Consider the following 12,024-nt stretch of genomic DNA (forward strand, 5'->3'; position numbering starts at 1 on the left):
GCTGTATTCGATCCATTTTGCTGACGCTTTCAAGCTTTCGATTTTTCTCTACTCATACTTCAGCACTGAGGTTTTGAACAGAGCTGCAACATGGACGCAATACCTCGTCGTTGAGTTTCATGTACCAACCAACTCATACGAAATCGCGAACGTGCCGGCACGGTGGTAAGGCTCGGGTGGTGAGCCGAACCCACCCGGGCTCGAAGCCTGGGTGACGCACGGGGGTTCCGATTTATTTCGGATTTCTCTAGTTTCTTCAGTGTGGTGTTACAAAAGGGATTACGATGAGCTCGTCGTTTACAGAATTCTCGATGGGTCCTGGTGATTTTCAGATGGACGCTTTCTTCAAGCTGCGTGTAGTTGTAGGGCTAGCATGTACGTGTGTGTGGAGTGAGTGCGTATGTTCATATTCAGATAGTATAGCTGTATTCAGCGGTGAAGAGTAAAGAAAAAAAACTGAAATCTCAACCTGCCTCGGAGAAAGAAAAAAAGATCTCTGCCAGTACTATAACACTGTTCCAAAAATCTCAACCTCTCTAGGTGTAACTACCAGAACGCCATGATAGATTCTTCAGAATCTTCCCGTAACAGAAAGGTTAAGAAATCTCGAGACATTCTCACGCTGTAAGACCAATCATTCTGCATTACTTACCTGCACTTTACAGCCAAGTGCCTGCAGAACTCAGGCACACTCTCACTTTGTTACACACCTTTAACTACTCCTTACCCCAGAGGCATCTCTTGACCTGATCTCTGACTAACTGTCTGAAACACAGTGACCTCAGATCACTCTGCACAGGTAAATTCTTTCTCCTCCCACCATGACACCACTCACCTGCAATGCCATGAACTTTCGGATGCCATGGAATGGAATGGAATATTAACACTGATGAACAAAGTACCCAGCTGCAATTGCACTAGAGGGGTAAAGGTGGCAACTTTTGAAGGGGGGGGGGGGGGAGGGGGCGATCTTTGCAACTTTTTCAACGAGCTCCTTTTTTATCAAGACTTTGCCTTCGCCGATGCCACCCAAGTCAAAAGAGTGACCAATGCAGTGCCCTACCTCTCCATGATTCATCGAATTTTTGCTGTTCAAAGTCCAAGAGTCCAAAAGGGCCGGGGCGGTGATCTTCTTAATAACCTTCGATTGCTTCTGTGACTCTGTGGTGTGTGGTCCTTGAGCCCTTGAAATCACAGCAAACGGTTCGGGAAAAGCTGAGGAAAATTTGCTGGATTCGTGTGTGCTTGATTGGTTCTGGTGATGCATCAGATCGAATCGGGCAGTCTTTTTCGCGTTTTTCTCCTTCAGATCGGCGAGCGTAGGCCCGGTTAAAACCGTGTGGAAATGAATGGTCGATTAGCATCAATAATTTGATTTGCTATTATGCTCTTGGTGAAAATAAGAAAAATATTAGTGAATTTTCCCATATTATTAGAAATTTATTTGAGAATATTAGTCTATCACGTAAGAAGAATATTAATGACTTTTTCCAAATTATTAGAAATTTATTTGAGGCACTAGCAATTGTTAGAAGTTATAAAGTAGCTTTTTTTTGAAGAATTTTAGTTTAAAATATACAAATGATTTTTGGGTAAATCTAATTAAAATGGGTTGACATGAATTATGGAACACGTATAAATTTTTTTACACTTTTTAGAGTAATAGGAGACCACCGTTTTGAAGGAGAATAGAAACGAAATTTAATCAACGTAACATGGCTACTTTTAATGGACGGAGGACTGGCTGTATTCGGCACCTAAGGTACCGAATATAATACTGTTCACTATTTTTGGTATCTCATGTGTCGAATACGACACTGTTCACTATTTTCGGTAAATAAGGTATCGAATACAGATGTTAACTTTATAAATACGATGCTATGTTATTTATTTCAGCAAATATAGTTAAGTATGTTGTTTAATTTTGGATTTTTGCCCAATAATTTGATTTGCTGTTATGCTCTTGGTGCTGTGGTGTTTAGGATCGATATTGTTCTTGCTTGCTTTTTTTTTAGCAACCTTTTGTAGCTCTTTGTGCTCTTGCTTGCTTCATTGTCAAACTAGTAAGAGCTGTGTCCTTCAAAACTAGTGGAACCAGCTGAGATCTATGAGGGCAAGCTCTTCTCAGTTGCATTTTGTTACGGCAAATATTGAGCCATCCCGGAGCCGACGATATAGCAATTTTGTGTTATCAAATAAGACCCCTTTGGAACATGGCAATTACATGGAAAAATTATATTCTCACACGAATCGGGAATAAGATCATTTTCAACCATATTTTCTTCATTTCATTCCCTTCCCGATCCTCTTCTCTGTTTCTATTCCCTTTATTTTCTCTCATCTCCAACAGCTTACTTTCGAGGGAAATCGCGAAGAGAAAAAAAAGAGAATCCCGTCCTAAAAGGAATGACCTGAGAATTCATTTGTGATAGAAACCATAAAGAGAAACCGATAAAACAATGAAAGGAACGAAAATCTCTCACAACGAGAATCTGACAAATCCCTTGGTTAGTCTAACCCCTCCAAACAGGGCCTTGACGGGAATAATCCCGCGTTCCAAACTGGGCCTTGACGTTGGTGCCACGTAGTCTACTCTCGATTCCAGACATGTGGTTTACTTCCAATTGATCAAACGGCTCCTGAAGTTTCACGACCTTGGGGGAGATGAAAGAAATTCTGCAGGAACTCTTGCAAATCTACAAGAATGTGACTCAACAGAAAGCTAGGGAAATGAGGAGGTAGGGAGCTAGGAGGTGAGAGTAGTACTCCTACTAGTACTTGTTTTTTAGAGGTTAGACATGGGTCTCTTCTTCCCAAGGAAAACACAGAGCCCTAAGAATAAAACTATTCCTTCCATGAATAAAGATGGGGCAAGCAAGCAAGGCCATCAATGCCAATGGCATGAGGGTGATGACATGCATGGTGCTGCAGCCTGAAGCTTCTCAGGGAATGGAGCAAAAAGAAACGAGGTGTCAAAGTGGCAAAGCTAATCACAGCTCATAAGAGAGATTATACCATACCATCATATTATTGAGTCATACTCCCCAGCATACAGCACAGAGCCACAGACTAAAGTTGAACGCAAGCTGGGAGGAAAAATAAAAGGCTACACTAATGCTTCATTATGATACTGATGAACAATTTATCTAACGTTCAGAAATCTAATATCATTGGCTTTAGCATGCAAAAGGGAAAGAAAGGGGGAAAAAATGAGTGCACAACAGAAAACAATTCAAGCCATGATATTCATAGAAGTTTTGGCTTACATCAAACTTCTGCAGGATACAACCACCATCTCATACTAAATAAGAGAGATGCGAAGGAAAGGGTTCACAACCTGACCCCCATCAGGACCACCCACAGCTTACATTCTTTCCCCCCTAAAAGTTAGTTTGACCACAGACTATCACCAACCAAAGCATACTGGACTGCTAATCAGACGCGATCAACGACGATGAAATCACTCTTGATTGCCGATGAAGAAATCACTTCTTCCTTGCTGGCCTCCGATAATTAGTGTTGCTATGACGGAAAGAAGTACTGCCACCATGATCCTTATCATGTGGCAGGATGGAGAAGAACACCCCTGGTTCTTCTTCCATGAGGTACCGACAAAACAAAGCCGGAAGTTACAGAAAAGACTACCTACTACCATATCTCAGAATGAGATCAGACAGGATTCTTCACACAAGGCCTCCTCTGGGATATGGAAGACCATGCGAGTGCCTTAAGCTTCCTATTTACCGAGGACATTTGGAATGGTAAAGGTCCAAATCCTCCTTAGCTCTTTGTTTCTACCCTACATCCATCAAAATCAGTCAGTTGCAATGCAAGAAGCAAGTATGGACGGGCTACCAATCACTTGCAGTCTAGCTGTAGGGCTCCGCTCCACGCGACGTTACCATCTGCCTTCTCTAGAGCCGCAACCTTAGCACGATGGCATGGGAGAAGACCGACCTTGTTCTTCTCGCCATGCGGAAGCTCAACAGTCTCACTGACAGATCCAAACTTGATATCAGTGGGCGGGATGAAACAATCCATGGAGAGGCCGGGGACATTGAACACAACCTCCTCGATGCTCCATGCCTCCTCCATACGAGTCTTGGTGTGGCTCATAGCCACCTCACCAAAACGGAACAGGGTCACAGCCGAGCGCCCAGAATGTGCAACCATTATACCCTCCACCGGGCGGTAGTCCTCGATGAATGAATTGATGGTAGTCTCCCAGTAAACTGCATCTCCTCCGGTTGTTGACTGAATTCGGGTAAGGTGAGAATCCTCAAGATGGGCAAGAAGCCCAGTCTTCTGGCTGAAGTACCCAAAGAGAACATGCCGGATGATCTCTGCAAGCCCCTCGCTGCGTGCTCTCAGTGTCTCAGGATCTGCACACAGCTTCAGAATGAAGCAATCCTCCCCGTGCACCTTCCTCTCGCCAATGCACAGTGCGCCAGCAAACATGCTTGCTGTGGTCAATGGATCCAGGCCCTAGATAGACAAGGAAACAAATTTTCATTCAAATTTACGCTCCTTGCGCTGTGGTAGGGGCACTGAGACAACACATATACAGACATGGTGGTGAAACTGGTATACACCGCCATTATTACCTGAAGGGAGCGGCGGAGCGGGCGGACAGGGCCCTTGGCAGCATGTGCGCCGAGCCATGGGGTGTGGCGCCACACAAGCTTGCCGTTGCAGCCAGCATGCACCTTGCTCCCACCGACGGCGAGCTCAATGTACCACATCTCCGGGGCCATCTGCCAAAGCACGAACCTGCCAAGCTCGGCGCAGCGCGCCGCCATGCGGTTCCTCACGACACGGCCACTCGTCTCAAACTCGGTAGCCACCATCCTCACCTTGCCCATGGCGTAGGCGTTCCGGACAGAGGAGAGCAGCCTCTGCCCGCCGGAGGCAGCCAGGTACTGCTGCAGAATGTACTGCGCCGACGAGGTCTCCTGCGTAGACACATCAAGACCTCACTGTTACACGGTTATAGTGCTACAGTGAAGAACCAAAATGTACAACAAATAGCTTGGTTAATCTTTCTTTCCAGCAGATAATCCCTCGAAAACAAGTACTAAAAATGGGCATCGTCTGCCACACACATAGTACAAGATGTAAGGAAAGCCACCTTTACAGCGGTGATGTGCTCAGATGCTAATATGTTTGGAAATGCATGATCTCCCAAACACATCACATCAAGAACCTATTTATACAGTGTTTCCACTAGAGAACCAACAAGTTTTGTAGAATAAATGTCACAGCCTCACAGGAAACAGCAGACAAAGCTTTCCACATCAAACTGAAGCACAAGCTCAAGAATAAAGTACAGAAAAGCCACCAATTCAACCTCAAAAGGAAGCACATTTTGCAATCAAGAACTCAAATCTGGAAGCTTTGGCTACAAAATGCAAAAAAAAATTTGCTCGGGAATTTCCCCACGAACCCGTTGAGCTCAATCTAGAGCATGACCAAGCAAGCAAGGCGATCAAGAAGTAGAAGCAAGCTCTTACAATGGGGGTGTCCTTGATGCTGAGGTGCGGCAGCGGCTCGGCGGCGCAGACGTGCACCGGCGCAAGCGGCGCGCCCATGACGCCGAGAAGCAGCCTCAGGTCGTTCCGCCTCGCGGCGCCTCCGGCGCCCGCGTCCGCCCCGACCGCCGACGGCGCGCGCGAGAGCTGGAGCTGGCCACGCACCCACCGGCCCCACCCCTCCCTCCGCGCGCGCGCGCCATACTCGCCGCCGCCGCCGGCGCCCTCCGGATCCGGGCCCTCCATGAGCGGCGCCAGCGCCTCCCCTCCCCCGCGCAGTGCCAACGCCGCCACCTCCGCCGCGTTGGACGCCGACCTCCGCCGCGCCCGCGCCGGCGACAGCCCGCGCGCCACCTCCTCCCGCAGCGCCGAGAAGAAGCCCTGCTTCTTTTCCATGGCAGGGACCTGTTTGTAAATACCAGAAACTCGTCGCCCCCTAGAGAAGAAATCCCCCAGGCACTGGTGGTGTGAGGGGAGCAGGGTGCGAATTTATATGAAGCCAAGGGAGCTGGGTGGAAAAAGACAGGGAGGGAGCAGAATGGAGGCGCCGACTGCGTGAAGCTGCGGGAGTGAGGAGACCGCGGGGAGTTATACGATTACCAGTGCGGCGCTGCTGCCGCTGCTTCCCATCACCGGCCATAGTGAGCTTACCTCATCTCCTCCCTTTTAGTATTTGGCTAGTACTATTACTGGTGTCTTTTGGGGCTTGTAAGAGTACCTTCCACCATTCTCTAAATTTATCTTCTTATTTCTTTCATATATAGAGCTCTTATTCCTGATTTTTTTTTATTTTTTAGCGTATTCTAACCCACTCTCTAAATTTAGTTTCCTCTTTTTCATTCACCTATATTTTATTAATATTTTGTAAATACCAAATATCCCAATATCGATCAGCCTGAGCTCCCTTTCCAGCATCGACCAGCCACAACGCGAGCTCCAACTAGCCATATGCACGTGCAAGCCATTTCTCCTCTCTCTAATCTCTCCCCATTCCTCCTCTCTCTAATCTTTACAAAATGAGTAAAGCATGATGACTGGAGCGGCGTTGCAGCCTGCCATACACCGTGGGAAGATGGTTGGGCGGCACTACGGGACGCCCAAGCTCCTGTGCAGCCCCTATTGGAGCCCCCAATGACACCCTGTGTGCAGGGTGGGCAGTGACATGTGGCTTCAGGGGTGGTGGTGGCGTATCACCGAGCCGGTGCTCAGTCATGCAAGACAGGGATCAAGAACCATGGGAAGTCGGGAAGGGGTAGGAGGAACGAACTTGGGTCTTAGCGAGGGCGGGAACGTAGTTGCCATCCAAGATAGTGAGCGGAGGAGCCTCCCTGGATGTGGCGTGTGGGGATGATGAAATAGCGACCTCCTAAAGTTAGCGAGGCAAGTAGCGAGCTAGTTGGAGACCTATTTTTGTTGTGTTCACTAAAAATATAGGATAGCAAGCTAAGAAGGGGATGGGTTGGAGCTATTCTTAAAATGTTTATATGGGGTGTGTTTGGTTATCCGGAAGAGATTTCGTAAAGCTACATCGTATAAGCAGAATGAGAGGAAGCATACTGAGTAAAGTTATATTTGTTTAAAATAAGAATGTTTGGTTGGTTGTATATATGAACAGACTGAGCTGAGTTTCTGCTTGGTTGACTGAATTTGGTGTCACATGAGCGAACGCAAGAGTTGAGATTATGATTGGTTACTCACATGAAGATGATTTTGTGATACTAACAAGTGGGCTTGCCTGCATTAATATATGCAGAACATGTATTCATTGGCCCAGGCTGTAAAGTGAAGCTCCTAGGCTAAGATGAGGTCGCATATTTGCATCTGTCAGGTCAGACTGGAATAGTAGATACGGGCAACTAAAAACGTTTCTCTATGAGATTATACGTATCTACCTGATCAGGCTAGAAGAGATTTGGGCTCAGCCTGTATGAGAGGATGCGTATAATCTCAGGAAGAAATGTGTTTGGTTACCTGCATCTATTGTTCCTGCATGTATGAGCGGATGCAGGATTTACATATAGGCGAATCTATTTATCAGTATCATAAAATTATCTTAATGCGAGTAACAAATCACAATCTCAACTCTTACATCCGCTCATGCAGCTTTAGATTCAATCAACTAAATAAAAAATCAGCTCATTACATCCGCTCATACAGCCTCAGATACAACCAACCAAATATTCTTCTTTTCAACACATATGACTCTACTCAACCCGCTTCTCCCTCAGCCTGCTTTTACGATACAGCTCTACAAAACCAAGTTTAAGCAACCAAGCACACCCATGTTGTTTTAGTGTGAATTTTGGTTAAGTGAGATGTTATAACGTGTGTAAGTTTGTTTGAACTTTTTAAGAATTGTTTTGTACCTGAGATGTGTGGAGCATGAGTTAGAAGTGTGTAAATTGTAACAAAAGTTGACTCAGATGTGTGGGAGAGTGGTTCTCGTACAGATTGTTGGTAAGATAGAATGGTATACGACAATAGCGCTTTTGTCGCATTGCATATCTAATGTTCTGCATTTGGCCACATTTATCTTGGTCTGGATAGAACTTAAAATAAGACAAGATGGAATATAAAAAAAATTAAATATCTCTACTATAAATGTATTTGATATGGACAACTATCATATGATGTAGCCAATACCATTACCACCATAATCCAAAGAAACAAGAAAGTGTTCATATATATCTCATCTCATTCACATATCGTCCTTTGTAGCCCCCATGTGTCCTATACGTCCTCACATGATATCAAACTCTCAATAACAGAAATAACATGAATTAATTTTCCAACTTTCTTTTAAACAGACAGCTATGAAAGGCTGGTTCCATTTTTTCCCTTACACAAGTAGCAACAGCAAGCAACTATTGGCTGCAAAGAGGAACAAGAAGAGAAAAAAAAACCCAAACAAAGCAAGGCCTAACCTCTATGATCTATCCCTGGTGAGGAGGTGAGCATATCCGCTTGCCAGCCCTGCCATGTGGGCCCGAGCCGCACTATGACGGCGCCGTTAGCGAAGCTTCGGGTGTTTGGACGGCGGCTGGCTCCCACGGAAAAGCCCGGCCGCCGTCACGCACGTGACACCCCTTTAATCCGTTCTCATTGGTTAGATGGAGTAGCACCCGCTTCTTCTTGTTTTAAGAAATTTAAGTACAACATATAAAACACATGTAGACATTTATACTACTATAACATGTACTTATACAGTTTCTATCGAAGACCGAAGATGCGTAGTTTAGAGATTGACAAAATCACTACTGATATTAAGGTAGTATTTGGTTAGAGAGCGATATGGGATAGAATGATTTCATTTGTATATTTAAAGATGATATGATTCTATTCATATATAGATGTTTGTTTAGAGAGTAGAATAGAACAAATTTATTTTAGTATTTTAAGCTCACCGTCAGTATCACGTTTGAAATAGGATGACTGTATTCCATTATTTTTTTAAAACAGCTCCGCCCTAAATCTTTGAAGAATATTTCTTAATTCCAAACCAATCCATCTTATTGCTCTTCATTCAAACAACTCAAAAACAGAATGGATCCGTTTCGTCCCATCCCATCCCACGAACCAAACACTACCTAAATCACAATTGATACATAAGAAACAAACCTAATATTTGATCCTCGTGAGTAAGGTACAATCACCTCTACTAACCATCTAAATCAAGACTTGGCTCTCTAATCCTGCTTAGATTAGATTCACACAAGCTTTAGTTAGCTTTAAGCAAGTGCTCCTAATTACCTTTGCTCCTCTTTAATCACGGCCAAAGCTGGAAGAAGGCCATGGCCATGATGTTGTTTTCCCCTTTAATTTCATGGAATTATGGTGTCTACCTCACACGTCGACGAGAAAATATAATTTTAATTTATTCAGCTCGTTTACGGTACTGTCAAGTCAGTGTGAAATACTTAACGGTTTCATAAAGTTAATCACAGATAAGCAAGGAAGAACATGCGATGGCAAAGTTGAATTGGCAACGGATCAACATTGTACCTAATGCTCCTGGATTATAGTATAGTTAATATAACGTAAGTAACGGTGTGTCAACTAATGAAGTTCAAAATTGCAAGAGGGCATGCATGCATGTGCTTCTTGGAACTTCACTTCCGGCCGTTGGATGGGAACCAGATGTATTTTTCATTGACCTTGATGCGCACACAAACAAAATTAAATCTCATCAAAACTATCTTGGTTATCGGCTGACAGGTGGGTCCAGCGGCGGATCGAGGGCGAAATACCTGACAATAGGAAATACTTATAATTTTCTGTAAGATCTCGTTCATACGCACTTGGAATCTTTTTAGAGAAACTTGTATAATCAATCATGAACGATGGATTTGCTTATTTTGGAGGTCATTACTTATCCCTGAGATATAATTAATCACGCCTTCTAATGTTCAGGTGCCAGCTTTTTTAGCTTTGTTCAGGCGATGCCTTTTCCGGTGAGGTTTGTGGTGGGGTTCAGATTTTGACGAGATTTCCCCATCGACTGGTTTAAAGGGAGGTCACCAGAGGCAGGATGAACCGGCGGTGGTGACGGGCACAAGGGCGGGCCGGCGAGGTGGCTAGTACCCCACTGGTCACAGGCACCGGTTGGATGGGTGATGTCAAGGCGGGGACGAGAGGAGATGATCCTAGCGGAGACGGGTTAGCACGATGGTGGATCTAAGTAGTAGAATACCGGCAAAAACAAGTGCAAGAGGGTAGGTTGGAGGAGCACGTTGGAAGAAGAACAATGGCATGGGGGAGAAGGCAGCTCATCTGGAGAGACAAGAAATAGAGATTACTGTTGGATGAAAATCCTACAGCTCATATACGTCGCCTGAAAAGAAGGCAAAAATCAAGCGCTGGATTAAGCAACTCCCATAAATCTTTCAGGAGCATGCGTGGTTGCTAATCAGTCTGTTTGGTTGTTATGTTAACTAATCACACTCCAGAGCGTGATGACAATAGGGTCACAAGCAGCACGAGAGCGCAGTTCATAGATCTAATTTTGCAGGAGACCAATGTAGTAATAGCACATTGTATTTTTTTACTAATTAGGGTGCAGACTTTGATTAATAATTAGATATCAGTACACATGGCATCTGAATATGATCAGAATATATAGCGAATCGAGTTGGTTTAGTTGCCTATTGAAACTTAAAAATTATCTAAGAAAGTCACACGATGTAGTATTTTTCATGTGCTTATTTCTGGAAACAAATAATTTATAATTGTTTTAGCGGTACATGATGACCTTAAGTGAGCTATTAATAGAGGAGGAAGCACGATATAGGTCCATTTTATAATTAAATAGTGAGTATAAAAAGAGCAGTAATAACTTTCGCTGTACTTCCTCCAAGCACTTCAATCAAATCTCTCTCTATTTCTTTTTTTTTTATGTGAAGGGTGGATGGATATTCATTAAAGCACAGAACAGTACACCCTGAGAATTATATAGAGGTCCTCAATAAAGATAGAAATTACAAATGGAGGACACACCATGTTCCTTGTTGACCTCCTTGGTTCACCGCTAGCCGGAGCATCCGATGATGAAAAGATCGAGGCAGTGATACTGTCAAGACACACCAAAGATGTAAACTTTGTTGAATAGCCGCAAAAAGAAGCATATGACCAGGCACAACTAATCAGCTGAGGAGCTCTCGTATGGAAAGAACCGGGTGAAGAGTCAAGAAACCAAGTTAAAATTTGTCTTGGTTTACATGTAATAAATCATTGGCAATATTAGATTTGAAATGATTTTGATTGGTATGAGTTTGTGTGTGTAATCTTATTTATGCTAACAAAAGTATGAATTGGAGCAGACTGTTTTAGAGTCAAAAAAATTATGCCTCATCGGAACATTCGGTGTGTGGTTTTTTACCACATCGGACAGTCTGGTGTTACGGTGAAGTGAGCACCGGAATATTTTTAGTGTTGAAGCAGAAATAGAAGCAAACACTGGATAGTCCAGTGATGGACTTTGAGATGCTGGAGTATTTTCTGCCGAGAGTAGATTTTTGGTGTCAATTTTAATTATATACGCCGGATAGTCTGGTGCTGAGATTGTGAACAACAGAGAATACACCGAATCTTTTATTGCAAAAAGGTTATAGAAGGGTGGTTCAGTGGATTGGCATATACTGGATTATCCGGTGATGGACATGAGATTACCGTAAGCTTTCACCGGACCTTTTCTTGCGAGAGCAAAATTTTCTGGAACAAATAGTGTTACACTCACCGGATGTTCTGGTGTTTAGGAGCAGAACACAACAGAACATCTGGTGTTAACGTTTTCTGTAGGATATGCTCTGAGTTGAAGTTTTTGATTTTGTGCTAACTTGGAGATGTTTTAGAGTGTGAAGAAATGTGTTTGCTTATTTTAAGGTGTGCAGGTGACAGATGAAACTAGACGGTCGATGGCGGGTGATCGGGGCTAAATGGGTGCTTGGTGCCAGACGATCAAGAAGGGCTAGGCGAAGTTAAAGGTGATCCTAGATATACA

The 12,024-nt window shown here is 44.1% G+C and overlaps 1 protein-coding gene across 1 annotated transcript; it reads right to left on the minus strand.

Annotated features, from left to right (window-relative positions):
• Nucleotides 1-3,222: 3,222 nt before the first annotated feature.
• Nucleotides 3,223-6,099, minus strand: LOC133905525 (uncharacterized). Its single transcript, XM_062347337.1, has 3 exons — nt 5,511-6,099; nt 4,605-4,952; nt 3,223-4,485 (listed from the first exon to the last, which is right to left on the minus strand). The coding sequence occupies exons 1-3, from the start codon at nt 5,922-5,924 to the stop codon at nt 3,859-3,861; spliced, it is 1,389 nt and encodes a 462-aa protein (XP_062203321.1). The 5' UTR covers nt 5,925-6,099; the 3' UTR covers nt 3,223-3,858.
• Nucleotides 6,100-12,024: the final 5,925 nt, after the last annotated feature.

The sequence above is a fragment of the Phragmites australis genome, chromosome 22, assembly GCF_958298935.1.
Source record: "Phragmites australis chromosome 22, lpPhrAust1.1, whole genome shotgun sequence".
Lineage (NCBI taxonomy): Eukaryota > Viridiplantae > Streptophyta > Magnoliopsida > Poales > Poaceae > Phragmites > Phragmites australis.